Source organism: Hippopotamus amphibius, chromosome 9 (genome assembly GCF_030028045.1).
Source record: "Hippopotamus amphibius kiboko isolate mHipAmp2 chromosome 9, mHipAmp2.hap2, whole genome shotgun sequence".
Classification (NCBI taxonomy): domain Eukaryota; kingdom Metazoa; phylum Chordata; class Mammalia; order Artiodactyla; family Hippopotamidae; genus Hippopotamus; species Hippopotamus amphibius.
In genome coordinates this window covers 78,479,583-78,492,979 of record NC_080194.1, presented here as the reverse complement: position 1 = coordinate 78,492,979, position 13,397 = coordinate 78,479,583, and the positions used below count along the sequence as shown (strand labels likewise).

The 13,397-nt window shown below is 46.0% G+C and overlaps 1 protein-coding gene across 8 annotated transcripts in view; it reads right to left on the bottom strand.

Moving 5' to 3' along the window:
* The window catches only part of SNX19 (sorting nexin 19), a 46,239-nt gene extending 33,491 nt beyond the window's left edge, over positions 1–12,748 (bottom strand). For 5 of the 8 annotated variants that reach the window (XR_009055395.1, XR_009055396.1, XM_057748268.1 and 2 more), the window contains exons 1-8: positions 10,580–12,748; positions 8,647–8,785; positions 7,434–7,534; positions 7,210–7,329; positions 5,169–5,299; positions 3,863–3,959; positions 3,199–3,379; positions 650–779 (exon numbers count right to left, since the gene is read on the bottom strand). Coding sequence is in view for 6 of the 8 variants with exons in the window: in XM_057748268.1 (XP_057604251.1) it covers positions 650–779; positions 3,199–3,379; positions 3,863–3,959; positions 5,169–5,299; positions 7,210–7,329; positions 7,434–7,534; positions 8,647–8,785; positions 10,580–12,262 (2,582 nt within the window). In the remaining 2 variants the exon portion in view is untranslated. Of the gene's footprint in view, positions 1–649; positions 780–3,198; positions 3,380–3,862; positions 3,960–5,168; positions 5,300–6,298; positions 6,667–7,209; positions 7,330–7,433; positions 7,535–7,793; positions 8,624–8,646; positions 8,786–10,579 lie in introns of those variants that run through there. The other 3 variants (XM_057748270.1, XM_057748271.1, XM_057748272.1) reach the window with 3 other exon arrangements.
* Between the last annotated feature and the right edge of the window lie 649 nt (positions 12,749–13,397).

Sequence of the window (13,397 nt, the reverse complement as noted above, 5' to 3'; positions counted from 1 at the left end):
GCCTTCTTCAGTTCAGCAAAGTTTGCAACAGTTTCATGGTTAGGAAGTCAGCAGCTAAAAACTCCATCTATGTACAACTGTCAGGAGACTCAAGTGATGTTGGGATTGCAAAGCCTGAATTATAAAATTTGAGTTTTAAATCTAAATTACTTGCCATCCTGTGTCAGTAAGTGGTTCTTCAGTTGTGAATATGTATACCCCTTCCAGAGAAAATAATCTTTACTGATCAGTTTTCTCCTTGTCTTTCTTGTTGCTTATTGTCACAGTGACTATATACTGTTAGTTAAGAGACATGTCCACTGTAACAATGTGAAAGGTATAGGGCTTGCGTGTAAAACTGGGTGGAGAATTGAGCTAGAGGAGGAAGAGTTCAGCTGAAGTATTCTGAGATCACAGGCAGTGCCTGCAATTCAGTGGATGATGCCAGAATTGCTGCAGAAGCAGACCCATGCACATTCTAGACAACAAGGTGATACTCTCCAGGCACTCTTCATCCCTGTACCCTTAGAACAGAGATTTTATCTTCTCTTATGGCCACAGGTTTCCTGGACTCAATCTACACTTTTCCTTTCTAGTGGACAACTGGGCATCACATCCAACCCCTGTCCGACCTGAGACTCTAATGTGAAGGTGAAGTCAGCAGTCCTACCTCTGAATTAGGGTCCCAAAGATGAGATGAACAACTTTCTGCACGTTCTCTGTACACAGCCATCGCCACTGTTCCATCAGCAGCAAGAGAAGCAGATCCAGGGCTGTGTCAGCCAACTCTGTCTCTGTTCCTGGGGAATGAAAAGGTGTCAAGAGTAGCTCAGAAGAGACCCAGAACTTGAGGAACACATTGCAATGCACTGGGTCTTCTCCATCTTCATATCGATCATCTTATATTTTTATAATCTATCTGTATTCAAGTCAAGAGATGTTTACTTCATTTCTGCAAAGTTCAGCGGTAGGCTCTGTATTTCTCTACAATTCTTTTATGTTCCTTAGTCACTTAGTAAATGTTGTTTATCTTTAAAAAGATTTTGCATATAATTATTTTGCCTACCTAGCTTCTGTTTCTTCTGCATTTCCTCCAGGAAGCCGAATACACTTTGTTCCAAGTAAGTGCTCACAACTGGTGACTAACTGGAACTGGCAAGGCCCAGCCCCTTCCATCCTTATATTCCACTCGCCTCCACAAAGCAGCAAGGAAATGTTGTGGGCAGCAGATTTGGGATTCATTTTTCCATAAAGAAAGCTTCTCTGAAAGCATCTCCATTACACAGAGCTGATGGGTCAGGGTCCAGGAGACTTCAGTGTGATTTTGAGATAACATGTGGTTCTAGGAAGAACACTACACCTTTGGTAAAATGCCATGACAACTACTCATTTCTTTCCTGTTTCAAAGACTGGAAGGGCCACACATTTGCTCATACCCACACTGAGCTGAACTTTAAAAAATTTTTTTAAACAGGTGTATTTTATGATTGGAAGCATCTGTTCTCTAACCCTGTTCATGGGGTCCCATGTCACTTCTGCCCCAGAAATACATACTGTTTCTGAATAAATCTCAGCTATAACCACCTCTACAGCTGTAATTAGTTATAATTAATCATCAACAATTTTATTAGTCTAGGACCAATGGGTGTTCTCTGCACCAGCTTGCACAAACACTCCTCACTTAAGGGTTCTTTAGAACATGAATGATTTCAAATCTGGATAAATCTGCTAGAATTGAATCTTATTTTCTTCTTAATCCCATCCAATATATATTTTATTTTTTCTGCACTGTATTTCAAGGCGGCATGGGAGCTGATGTGTCTGCTTTCTAGTCATTTGCTCAAAATAGGATATTTAGTTCCTTGGAAAAGAGCATTCCTTAGTCACCCTCTTCAATCCTATTATTTTCTCAGGTTTAGCATTTACCGAGAGCTGCCACCATGTGGTAACAATTAGTCATAGCAGTAAAAACTAAGCGAAAGCAAACAAGGCACCAGGTCCAGGTGATGAAAGTGGTAAATTACCTACCATAAGACCATGCTGGGTCTCTCAGGGCTGGAAGAAGGGCTCAGGCATAAATTATACACCTACAGATATAATGTTCAAAACTTAATACCCATCCCATCCTATTTATGATTTCTTATAGTTCTCTGATGATTTTGCTGTCATAACACTTCATTTACTTAACCAGTGGGATGTGTGTAAAGAGCTGGGGTTGTAAACTCCATTTTTCACTGAGTTAAGCTGAGGTCCATAGAGCAGAGACCTGGGAAACTGAGACCTGTGGGCACCTGAGACACAATGGTGAAATCAGCCCTTTTTCCTCTTTTGAACCTAAGATTTTGTGATATTTTATTTTCAGTGGAGCCTTAGTCTAGGGGATTTGAAAAACTTTCTTCTTATAAAAAGTTCTAGCTCAGCAAACCTACTAATATCTAGGTTTCCCAATAGTTCCTCTGGAGAAAACATCTGCACTTTCAGGAAGTAAACCTGCCCTGCCTCAAATGCTTACAAGGAGAGAGTGGTGTCCTCACCTCTTCTGCCTTTCTGCTCTACCTTAGGTAACCAGGTGGTGTCATTCGCCACTGCAGTAAATAAACCAGAAGGAACAGATCCAGGGGAAAAAATAAATTCCATTTTGTGCATGCTGTCCTATAGTACATCTAAGTGGGGATTTCCAGCAGGCAACTGGAAATACACATCCAGTATTGAGGCATCACCACCGCATGTATTATTAGGGTTGAAGCCAATCAACAGATGAGATCACCCAGGAGGAGCGTGCAGAGTAAGAACAGAGAGCCAAAAATAAAGCTCTGGAAGGCTGAGGAGCCAACAAAGGGGACTGAGGAGGGACCACAAGAGAAGCAGAAAGAAAACAAGGAAAGTGGTACACAAACACCAAGAGAATAAAGTTTCTAAATAACATCCAAAGATATGCCAAAGCACACTGAAAACAACTTAAATAATTATGATATTATAAGCATGGATCTTATCTTGCTGGACTGGAACTCCCCATGTACATGCCACATTCTTCTGCTCGACTCAGCCCTGGGACTGTGTTGTATTTCTCTCTGTATCCCAGCACTTAGCAGAGGACCTCAAACATTAGTGACTGACACGTGGCTTGCTTAGCTGAACAGATGAGAAACTGAAGTGACGAATCCCAATGGTTACAAGTCCCAGGTGGACTGTACCCTGACTCCCTTCTCTGTCACTCACCTGGATCACTGCTGCTGAGGTCATGGGCTGGCACGGCTGCATCTGACATGTAACCATCCACACATCCCTTGGAGATCTGTTCAGAATCTTTTCCTGGGGCCTCTGCTGGCTGCGTTTCTAGTAACTTTGTCTGTTTTTCAATAAAGGATTCCATCCCAGACATGGAGAGGATCTCTGACTCCTGAAGAAAGAGTCAGTGGCATGTCACATAAAGAGTGCAGAAAGCAGCAGGGTAACTGCAGCGCTTGTGGTTCCTCTGTTCCTTTGCTGCAAGTGTCATGAGTAGAGGACCCAACTGACTCTGTGACCACCTAAGGAAAGTTTTTTGTTTGTTTGTTTTACCTAAACAACAAGGAAAACAATGCCTTTGTAGTCTCCCTTCCACAAAACCTTTGGGTTTTCTTCCAGGAACTGGCTTTCTCATTCTGTCATCCATTATCCCAAGCCCATGACCCTTGATAAGCCAAGCTGCCAACCCAGAACTAGCAGGAATTCCAAACCACTCTGAGAAAATACTCCTAGAATAAAAATCAGAGATCCAGACGTTGGTTAAGTCCTTTAGGAAGGCACCTAGGTCCTGATTTTAGAGAATGTTTCAACTGCCTATAACTGCAGGATCAACATCCCAGTTCTTAATTCCATGAATTCTCGAGAGACTACTTACCACACTGCCTTCCTGGAGACAATAGAGAACCTTCTCATGTGTCTCAGTTATATTCAGTGCTGGAGCAATTTTACTGGATGAGAACCTCAGTCTGGACCTGGTACAGAAATGAAGAGCAGAAACAGTATGTAATTCATGGTCTTGATTCCCATACAAAGGGCTGACAAGTATTAATACCTCAAAACAAGAACACCCATACTTATACTTGGGAACTTACTGTGGTCAGAGTTGCCAGGAGACACCTGGCCCTGAAATCCCCCAAATAATATAAATTCTTGCAATTCTTAATATACAGTGCGACTCTTGTACTAAGTTATGCCCACAGTGCATTTGTGAAAGGGCTTTTGCTAATATAAAATCAGAACCAGTCTGCATGGTTGTACTCCCATAGCAGAGTGGCTAGCACACACTATACACTCATTAAAAATTTGTTGACAATTAAATAGACAAGTGGCACAGACCAAGGCTGTCCTTGTTGTTCACACCTTTTCACACATCCACTATTTCCCTTGTGTTCCAAATAAAACCAGGGAAGGAACCACAAATGCTAACCTCAATGTCTCAAGGAATAGGGTTCTTATAAGCACAGGCACCCTTCAGTATATAGTCCCATTAAAAAAAAAAAAAAAGGCTAAGAACTGTGAGTGTTATTACTCGCCCACAAACCATGAAAACAAAGACAGTCACACAGATAGACAGACAGACACATGCACATTCTCCATCCTCCCCACCCCCCATCCTCTCTCTCTCTCTCTCTCTCTTCATAATGGCCCAGATATAGATATGAAGTGTCCAGGAAGGCAAGTGTGGTACTCTTCCTTTCCACACACTGGCTCTGAGAGCTTCCAGAGAGAATCTGGGACCTAGTGCAGGAGAGCGGAGCACCAAGACCCAGTGACTACAATCGACCCTGAAGGCGTCCACTCCGGCCCACTCCTGTTCACTGTTAGTACACTCAACTTCTGAGCCAAGATTTCCAGAAATGACGGCAGACATCAGTCATAAGCCTTAATTCTTGAAAGAAACATGTCAATTTTCCAGGGAAATATAAAAGAATATCCGTATTCTAGAGTTTTCCTTCTAGTCAAAATCCCCTGGTCAGTTTGGGCCCTGGGTTCCCATGGCAAGACAAACATTCAGCAAGGCTGCCTGTGTAGCAGCTCAGGCTCCTCTGGGCAGTCTGTGGTCTGGCTTTGCATAAAAGCTGGTACACATGACCCATCTCCTTTCTCTTAGGGCTCAGGAGTGGGGATGGACTTTGGCTGAAAATTGGGGATCAACCTGAGGACTGGGAAGGGTTTCTCACTTGGTAGCCTTCTTGCCTTCTGTCTGGGGCTTGCTTTCTGTCTCGGCCTCACTCAGCTCCTCTGTGGGGCTCTGGGGCTCAGAGCGAGGAAATGCTGTCTTCAAGGTGTCCACAATAGCGCTCACCACCATCTGCAGGGGTCAGAGATGCAGGGTCAGACGGAAACCACCGAAAGCAGTTGTCTCAAGAAGGTGCTTTCTGCACCCAGGACGAGTAGACGGCTGGCCTATTTAGCAGAGCCTCATCTATCTGCATAGTCAGACACCAGCTAATGACTTAGTGGCAACTCTCTCCCCTTTTCTCTATGGCCATAAAAATCTTCTTCCTCACAGAGTTAAGACAAACAATGTCATGGGAAGAGAAGCCAAAACAATGGGATAAAAAAAAATCTAGGAGTTCTGCAGGCTAGTGAAATTCTTTTCATTTTTGATTTCTTTCTTTTCATACAAAAGAATGACTTTTAGTTTCCAAACTGATAATACTTTCACCAAGATGTCACTAAATGGAAGTAATACAGGTAGAATTGTAAGAAGAAAAGGAAGAGTGAAAAGGATTATCAAAATAAGAAATATAGTCTAGAAACATATATGATATAAAAATGCTCATAGCAATTCACACAGAGTTAAAAAAAAACTGGTTTTCTAGCTAATTCTAACAATTTCTCTTCTTTAACTACAGAAAGAATAACAAATACCACTCAGGTTAAAGTTAAGGAATCTGGAATTGATATAAACTTCTCTACTCATAAGAACAAAATAAAACAGTCCTCGCTGAAGAGTAAGAACTACCTCTATTTCTCAGAATAGGAAAATGACATACAGAGATTTGCTAAAGAGAAAAATGAACAAACAAATGAAACCCTAAAATATCAAAACAGAAGGAAGCACTTTTCCTTTGGAACCTCTTGCTAATGATCTAACACTGCTGGCTCAGAGCCGCACAACGCTTGCTTCACCTGATTCTGTGTTAGTCCCCATGAGGAGCACAGCCAGCACAGCCAAGACAGGGCGGAAACGGTGGAGTAAGACCACAATAAAGACTAGGGGACAGCAACCTAGGGAAGCAACACAGAGAACCACACGAGCGTGGATAATGTAGCTAAGAAAATACAGCTCGCTCTCTAGGCTCACAGAATGGTAGTCTGTGGGGAGGGTCCATATCTGTCCTGTTCACTCTTGTATCATGAGCAACTTGCACAGTACATGGCTTTAAACAGGCATGCAGGGAGCAGATGCTGAAAAAATCAATAAAGGAACACATCAACATGGATGGACACACCTGCATGGAACTCTGAGGATTTTACCTCATTTATCCCTTTCTAGTTTGCAGCTTTTTCCCCGTCTCCTAACTCCTACCACATGAAATTCCACTTTATCATTTTATCCCCTGAAGTCTAGATGAGAAGAGGGAGACGCTTCTTCTGTCAAAGAGTCAGTGTTTTCTAACCTCTTAAAACATATGCATCTTTGATAAGCATAAACCTCCGACTTCTGCCCTTGGAGAAGCTAAAATCAGTTGGTAACCACTGCTCACAGGCTCCAGTGTGGTGCTCAAATGTCCTTCTCCTACCATCTCCAAAGGTTCTGAGATACCATCTTGAAGAAGGTACAGTTCTCTCACACTCTGTTCTCCAGCAGAGAATCACTACACAAATCTAAATCCAGCTCTGTGTCCCTTAGGGCTCTTTCCTGAGTGACCGACACTGGAAATGACCTTCGGCTCCAGAAGAGAGCTTCCTATCCTACCTATCTGCGGTGATGCAGATCCACCCTCACACCCCTCCCCTGGAATCACAACGTCATGGTATCCCCGGGAGACGTGTGTACACTTACTGTGTCAGGGGTACTGTGTCTTCATAGTTGCTCACTGTCATTTGATAAATTGATGACCTAAATAATACTGGCAACAGGTCTTGAAAATTCCAGTCCATGCTCCACCTACTCCTCTGTGCTGCTTCTCCCACCCCCCACCTTCCTTATTTTTCAAGCACACCTCCACAGTGGTGAGAAACTAAGGCTGAGCACGGTGGCCCCACTCGTACCTTGTCTATTCTGGAGACCATGAACGGTTTCTTGACAAAGGCAATGCGAGCATCTGTGTTCAGAGCAAGGAACTCCTGCATCTCCTCGCTGTTAGCTATCTCAGGAATGGCACAAAGTTGCTGCAAAAGACACAAGAAAGACTTCAAAGAGAAACTCCAGTCCCCAGATCTCTCCTCCTTGGCTTGGGTGTCTGGTGGTTAGAATGAAAGCAGAGGGTGCTGACCTTTAGGAATGATTCCAAGAGGCTCTTGCGGGCTTCCACTCTGTCACTATCCATGTTTCCAAATGGAAGATCTGGAAAGAGCTTTTTAGGACCCTTCACATCTTTAAAAGAAAAAAAGTTAATTCATTAACATTCACTAAGAGCTATTCCATATAAAACGAATCATGTATGTAAAGGTAACAGAACTGCTGAATGTACTTCCCAGGGACTTTTTTCCCTCTCACCCATGGGCTGGAGCTGAAAGGCAGCCTGAGGCTGGTGAGGTGGCTGGGTCCCAAGGCCTGGGCCTCATGCCTTCAGAGTCCCTCCCCTGGGGCCTCCCCTCCCTGGGATTTTTTTTATTTCAGGTCTCCAACCTACCTTCATTATTAATGATAACATTAAGGTATAAGAGGCCAAACACTATAGTGGTTATGAATAAGGGCCCTGAAGTCCAAATGCCCAAGTTTAAATTTTGGCTCCAATCCCTGCTGTAGTAGTGATCTGAAGCAACTTGCTTAATCTTTCTTTGTTTCTTTCTGTAAAATGGGGATAATGATAATATGTATCTTGTAGACTGTTATGAGAACTAAATGAGCTAATATGTGTAAAGTGCTTAGTAGAGAACTAGACATATATTTTCAGTATCAACTATTGTTATTAAAAAAGAAAATGTGTAACTGAAATCCACAATTTATGTCAAAAATTATTTAAATGTTTATTTAGGTGATCACTGGCATTTAAAAAAAAAACAAAGTAGCTGCTTACTAGCTTATATTTTGAATTAAATTTTATATTTTCTAATTGTTCCTGTGACTTACGAGTACCAGCACACCAAAGACCCTGTTGTTAAAGGAAAGGTGGCGAGGGTTTCTAGATAATATTTTAATATTTTATAGCAATCAATCTATGAATCTGGAAAAGTTAATTTAACTCCTCACATTACCTCATAGGCACAGGTGGAAATATAAAAGTTTCTCTCCTAAGCTTAAACTAGATGGGGCCCCAGAACAAAGCATTCTGTGGCAAAGAAGTACCTCAGAAAGAATGACATCAGCACGGTCCAGCACTAAAACCCCAAATACCCGAAAGCAAACTGGGGGAGCACAGCACCCTTGAGGGTACATTCTCCCCCTCCACCCTCCCCACAAACCAACAGGCCTCCAGCCTCTCAGATCAGGGTGGTTAGATGTAAAAAGCAAGTAGGGATTTTGGGACTAGGGAAACTCCTGACTTTTGATGAACTTTCGTAGATCTGATTTCTCCTCCAGACGGGTCTGCAGATTCAGGAACTCGCGGTAGCGGCGGTTCACAGTGTGGTAGGCCAGCTGCTGGAGGCCGCCGCTGTTCTCGCCATCAAGGGCCGTCTCATACTGTTGGGTGAACAAATTTGTTTACAGCATCAGCTTACTGGCCACACAGTGAGAGTAGAGTAGGGGTGAAAGGAGCAAGATGTTCCTACTCTGTTCCAGAACGTGTTAGGTCTGACTGCTGCTCTCAGTTGTAATGAACAACTAAAACTCCAAGGGGGGCTGAATTATGGAATGAGATGCATTTCCCAACAGACATGGCCCAGGAAGTGAGAAATGAGTTTTACTGCCCTCCACTCCTTCCATCTCAAAGCTCGCCCTGCAAACACTCTCTTTACTTATAACTATTTTCAGATCCCAAAGACAGAGAATAAAACAGAAAGTACAACACTGATAAAAATGATACCGCCTCTTTCATCCCTAAATTATGGGACTGGCTGTAATAAGGGGATAACCACCTTATGATTACACTCAACCAGTGATTATCTATGTTAGTTGGGGGAAGAACAGATAATCCAAAACAGATAATGAACAAAAATCATTTGTTTGCCTGGAATGCATTAAAGGAACATGTGTTTTTGTTTTGCTTTGGGCAGATTATCATTCTTGGAGCGACACTAAATTTTTCTTCCCAAGTACAGATCACTATATGATGAGAAGTCATGTGAAGACTGGAGATATTTCAAGGGGTCAAAGTCTACTGTCTTTATGTGCTTGGAGGGCCAGTATGTGGGAAAAGACAACAGCGCTGTGTGTTCCTCCAGAGTGAACACCCTGAAGAGCGTGAAGGCTGCAACTTCATACCTACAAGGGGAGACTTTTTGACAAAGTAGTTAAGGTATTTATAGTAAATGCTGTGGAAGAACAATATATGTTCTTGTTCTCATTAGCAGTAGGTTACTGTTACTGTTTGGTGGGCAAGTGACAAAAGAAACAATCTCCTTGTTGGTAGGACTTGAGGCTGGTGTTTAAAACTTTCCTAGAAGCGGAGAGAGGTATTCATTATGAGTTAAAATGAGCAAAGTAGTCCCTCAGACCAGTACTGAGAAGGAAAGGACTAGATAAGAGATGCTGGTGGAATTCAGGTTTCAAACCTGGAGCACCTGGGAGTTATAATGCTCTCCATGGAATATTCTGCTCCTTGAAGGACACTACTCAATACTGATAAGGTCCCAAACTTGGCTGCACCTCAAAATCGCTTGGGCTGCAGAATCTGTTATCAGAATATAGATTCTGATAAGTGGTGACAGATTCTGAATGAGAATTTCCCAAGAATGGGTTCCAAGATTCCATAATTTTAAAAAATGCAACTCTCCAGTTGACTTGGAGGCAGCCTATTCCAAAACCAGCTTCAGGGAGCTGCTGCTCTAGTTGAAACAGCCACCTGATCCATGAACCCCCTTCACACCATTTCTGCCAAGCAGTTCCTACTACTGCATTTACACATCTCTAGGAATGAGGAACTTACTACCTTTTGAGGTATATATAGGTAAACAACCGTCCTTCCTAAAACAAAGTATGAAAGATACTAGTCCTTAAAAAAAGAAAGAAATTAGCAGGGAAGAACTTTGGAAAGAATTTCTGTACAAGACTGTATCCATTGGGAACCACTAAAAAATAGGACTCTCAGTATAGCAACAGCCCTGAGATTCTAGGATTATTTGTGAGGGTATCAGATAAAAGCCTACTCTGATTCACAAATGAGCTTCAGACCATTCACATATAGATGCTGGTTGAATTAACCATAGAAAACTAAGAATGAGTAGCCTTTCCTCTTCAAAACACTACTTTCACTGACTCTGCTTTCCAAATTCATTCTCAGACCAGAGTGGGTGACCACAGTTCTAACCCTGTTACCTTCACCGTGTAGAGCGTGTATGGGTGGAATCCGGTGCCGCTGTGCTCTCGAGCAGTAATGGTGCCGGTGATACGAAGGTTCTGGATGACAACTGGGCCATCTGGACTGCTCAGGGGCTCAAAGCTGAAGGTGGCTGAGCTGAGGGGACCAGGTGGAGAGGAGGAGAGCAGAACCTGTGGCAGACTAGGATCTAGGGAGCTCACACCATTGCTGAGATCCTTCTCTAAGCAAGAGGGTCGTGGGGGGCACATCCTTTCAGGACTGGCCAGCAAAGTTGTAAGAGAGGTGACATCTCCCTGCTTTACCTCCTTGTCTGCTGTGTCAATCTGGATCTCTGGGCAGGAATTCAGCATGGAGACAAGCAAGCCAGTTTCTGTTTCTGTTCCTGGACCCTCCTCAGCTTCTGCTCCTTCAATTCCTTCAGATCCCTCACCATCCTTAGACTCCAGAGACTGGGAACCTCCCAGGGCACACAGGGCATCCTGAATCCTGGCAGAGAGGAAGTTGCCTGGGGTCATGAGCATGATGGTTTCTTTGCCTAGTTCAGACAATGGAGATTCCAGCTCTGTGTCTTCAGATAAGAACAGAGGCTGCAGGAAATGAGAAGAACTGTTTCCTACTTTTCTCTCTTCTAGCATGCCCCCCAAATCTCCCTCCAGTGCTTCACGACCTTCTTCAACTTCTGGAGAGGGTTGTGAAGACCCCTCTGGCTCACTACAGTTTAGGAGCACTGGGGCTGCTGCTGGAGAATGGGCTTTTGCATCTGCTAGACTCTGGACCTCCACAATAAGTGGCAGAGATGTGGGCACCGAGGGCTGTTCCAGGGTACTGGCTGGGCAGAGTGGTTTACTCACTCCTGTTGGGTTAGTTCTGGCCTTGGAAAAGATGCTCACTAGTACCAGGTGGATCCAGTCTGGATCTGAGAGCTTACTGATCAGTGGCAACATGACATTGCAAGTAATGAGTTCCACCACTACATGGCGGCCGGTCCGGGTCTCCAAGTGGGGCTTTGGCACTAGTTCTTGAAGCAACACGTTCACGACGCCACGTGTGTAGCTGACCTCGGCACTGGGACTTTGTACTGCAGGATGTGGGGCGGTGGCCCTGCAGTAAGCCTCCCAGAGCTGGGAGGACTCAACTGTGCCACTCTGCTTCCTGGCCGTGGCCTCCTTTGCCTGAATATAGCTCTGCAGATGACAACCGCAGAGAGTCAGAACCCTCTGGGCAAGAGCATGGCTGTCCACGCTGGCCATCCTCCTCCGGAGCTCCTGGACCAACCCTCGCATGGCCGCCTCCATTTCCTCCTCAAAGGCTGGCTCCTGGCTCACTGTGCGGTACCAGGACGAAACGAAATCCCGCATGATCATCCGGATGGTGCGGTCGATCTCCTGCTCCAGCTGCTTCTCGGCCTCGGGGTTTGGGGAGAAAATTACCATCGGGATGAAGCGCTCCAGGTGCAGCCGCCCTGAAGCCCCCACGATGGTGTCGGAGCCCAGCCATCCTCCCAGCACCAGCAGCAACGCAAACAGAAGGCACAGCAGCCACACGTTGACTAGCAGGTGGATGACCAGGAGCCAGCCAAGCACGGCCCCCAGGGCCACCAGCTTCCGGCTACTCAGCAGGTGACTGAGGCTGGGCCCGGCCGGGGGCTCCCGCGCAGGGGTCGCGGTCTCTGCCTTCATGGCGGGCGGGAGGGGGACCAGGACCAGCGCCCCCTTCTCCGCGTCAGATCGGGGATGAGGAGCCGACTGCGGCGCGGACACGAGAGCCGGGCGCTGGTCAAGGCCCGGGCCTGGCGGCGGGCCGCGACGTCCTACAGGTAGGGCCCGGCGACAGGGGCGGCTCGGCGGCTCGGCCTCGCTGCAGCTGCTGTGGGCTGGGGCGCTGCCCCCGTGGGACACCGTGCTGCCTTCATGGAGTCGGGGGCGCGGCCCGCGACCTCAGAGGGAGGGCAGGGCCGCGGGCCCAGCGAACACTTACTGAGCCGAGGACCGGAGCGCCCACGACCGGCTTGCGCACCACCCGGCTGAACCCCGGCTGCAGCGAACGCGGCGGCGGTCTCCTCCGCGGACGCGGAGGAACTCTCGCCAGGCTGGGGCCGCCGGGCGCCTGCGCTACGCGGGCAGGCTCCTGTCAAAGCTGCCGGCCGGCCGGGCGCCGGCGACCACTTCCGGGTCGACGTCTGAGGGGGCAGGGCATGCTGGGAGGGCGCGCGCGCCCTGCGGCCCAGCGCTGTCCGGCGCGGCCCGACGCCCCCTGGTGGTGAGGAGCCGTCGTGACCGCACAGCTCAAAGGAGTCTGGGCTCCCGACAGCTTTTTTGCGGAGCCTGAGCCGCCCAAGCGTGCGCCCAGTTCCCAGAGGCTTGCAGGTAATGCCCCTCCAAGACTCACGAGCTCCAGTGATTAAATGAAGTCTGCAAACACCTTCCATCGTTTAGGTAAACTCAGTAATCCAGTTATTTTAATCTCATATGGGCAATTTTTGGTTGTCCTGATACATTTTAACATTTACCCCCCATCCACACCCTCCAGCGCCCCTCTCCCATCCCCGGTACTCAGCTCACCGAACTTGTGCTCAGGAATTGCAGAATATAAGGCATAAAACCTTAATACAGAGATATATTTATTCCTAAAATTTCATAATACCGTATAACAAAATCATCTTTGTGACTTGGGGTTATTTGCTGGTGGCATTACCCGAGCAGTCAGATCTTTTGAGCCTCTGGTATGTTCAGTCCCTGTGATAGGTAGTGTGAAGGAGTAGGAGAGGTCCTTGTCTTCTAGGACCTTGCAGATAATTGGGCAGACGAGATTCAC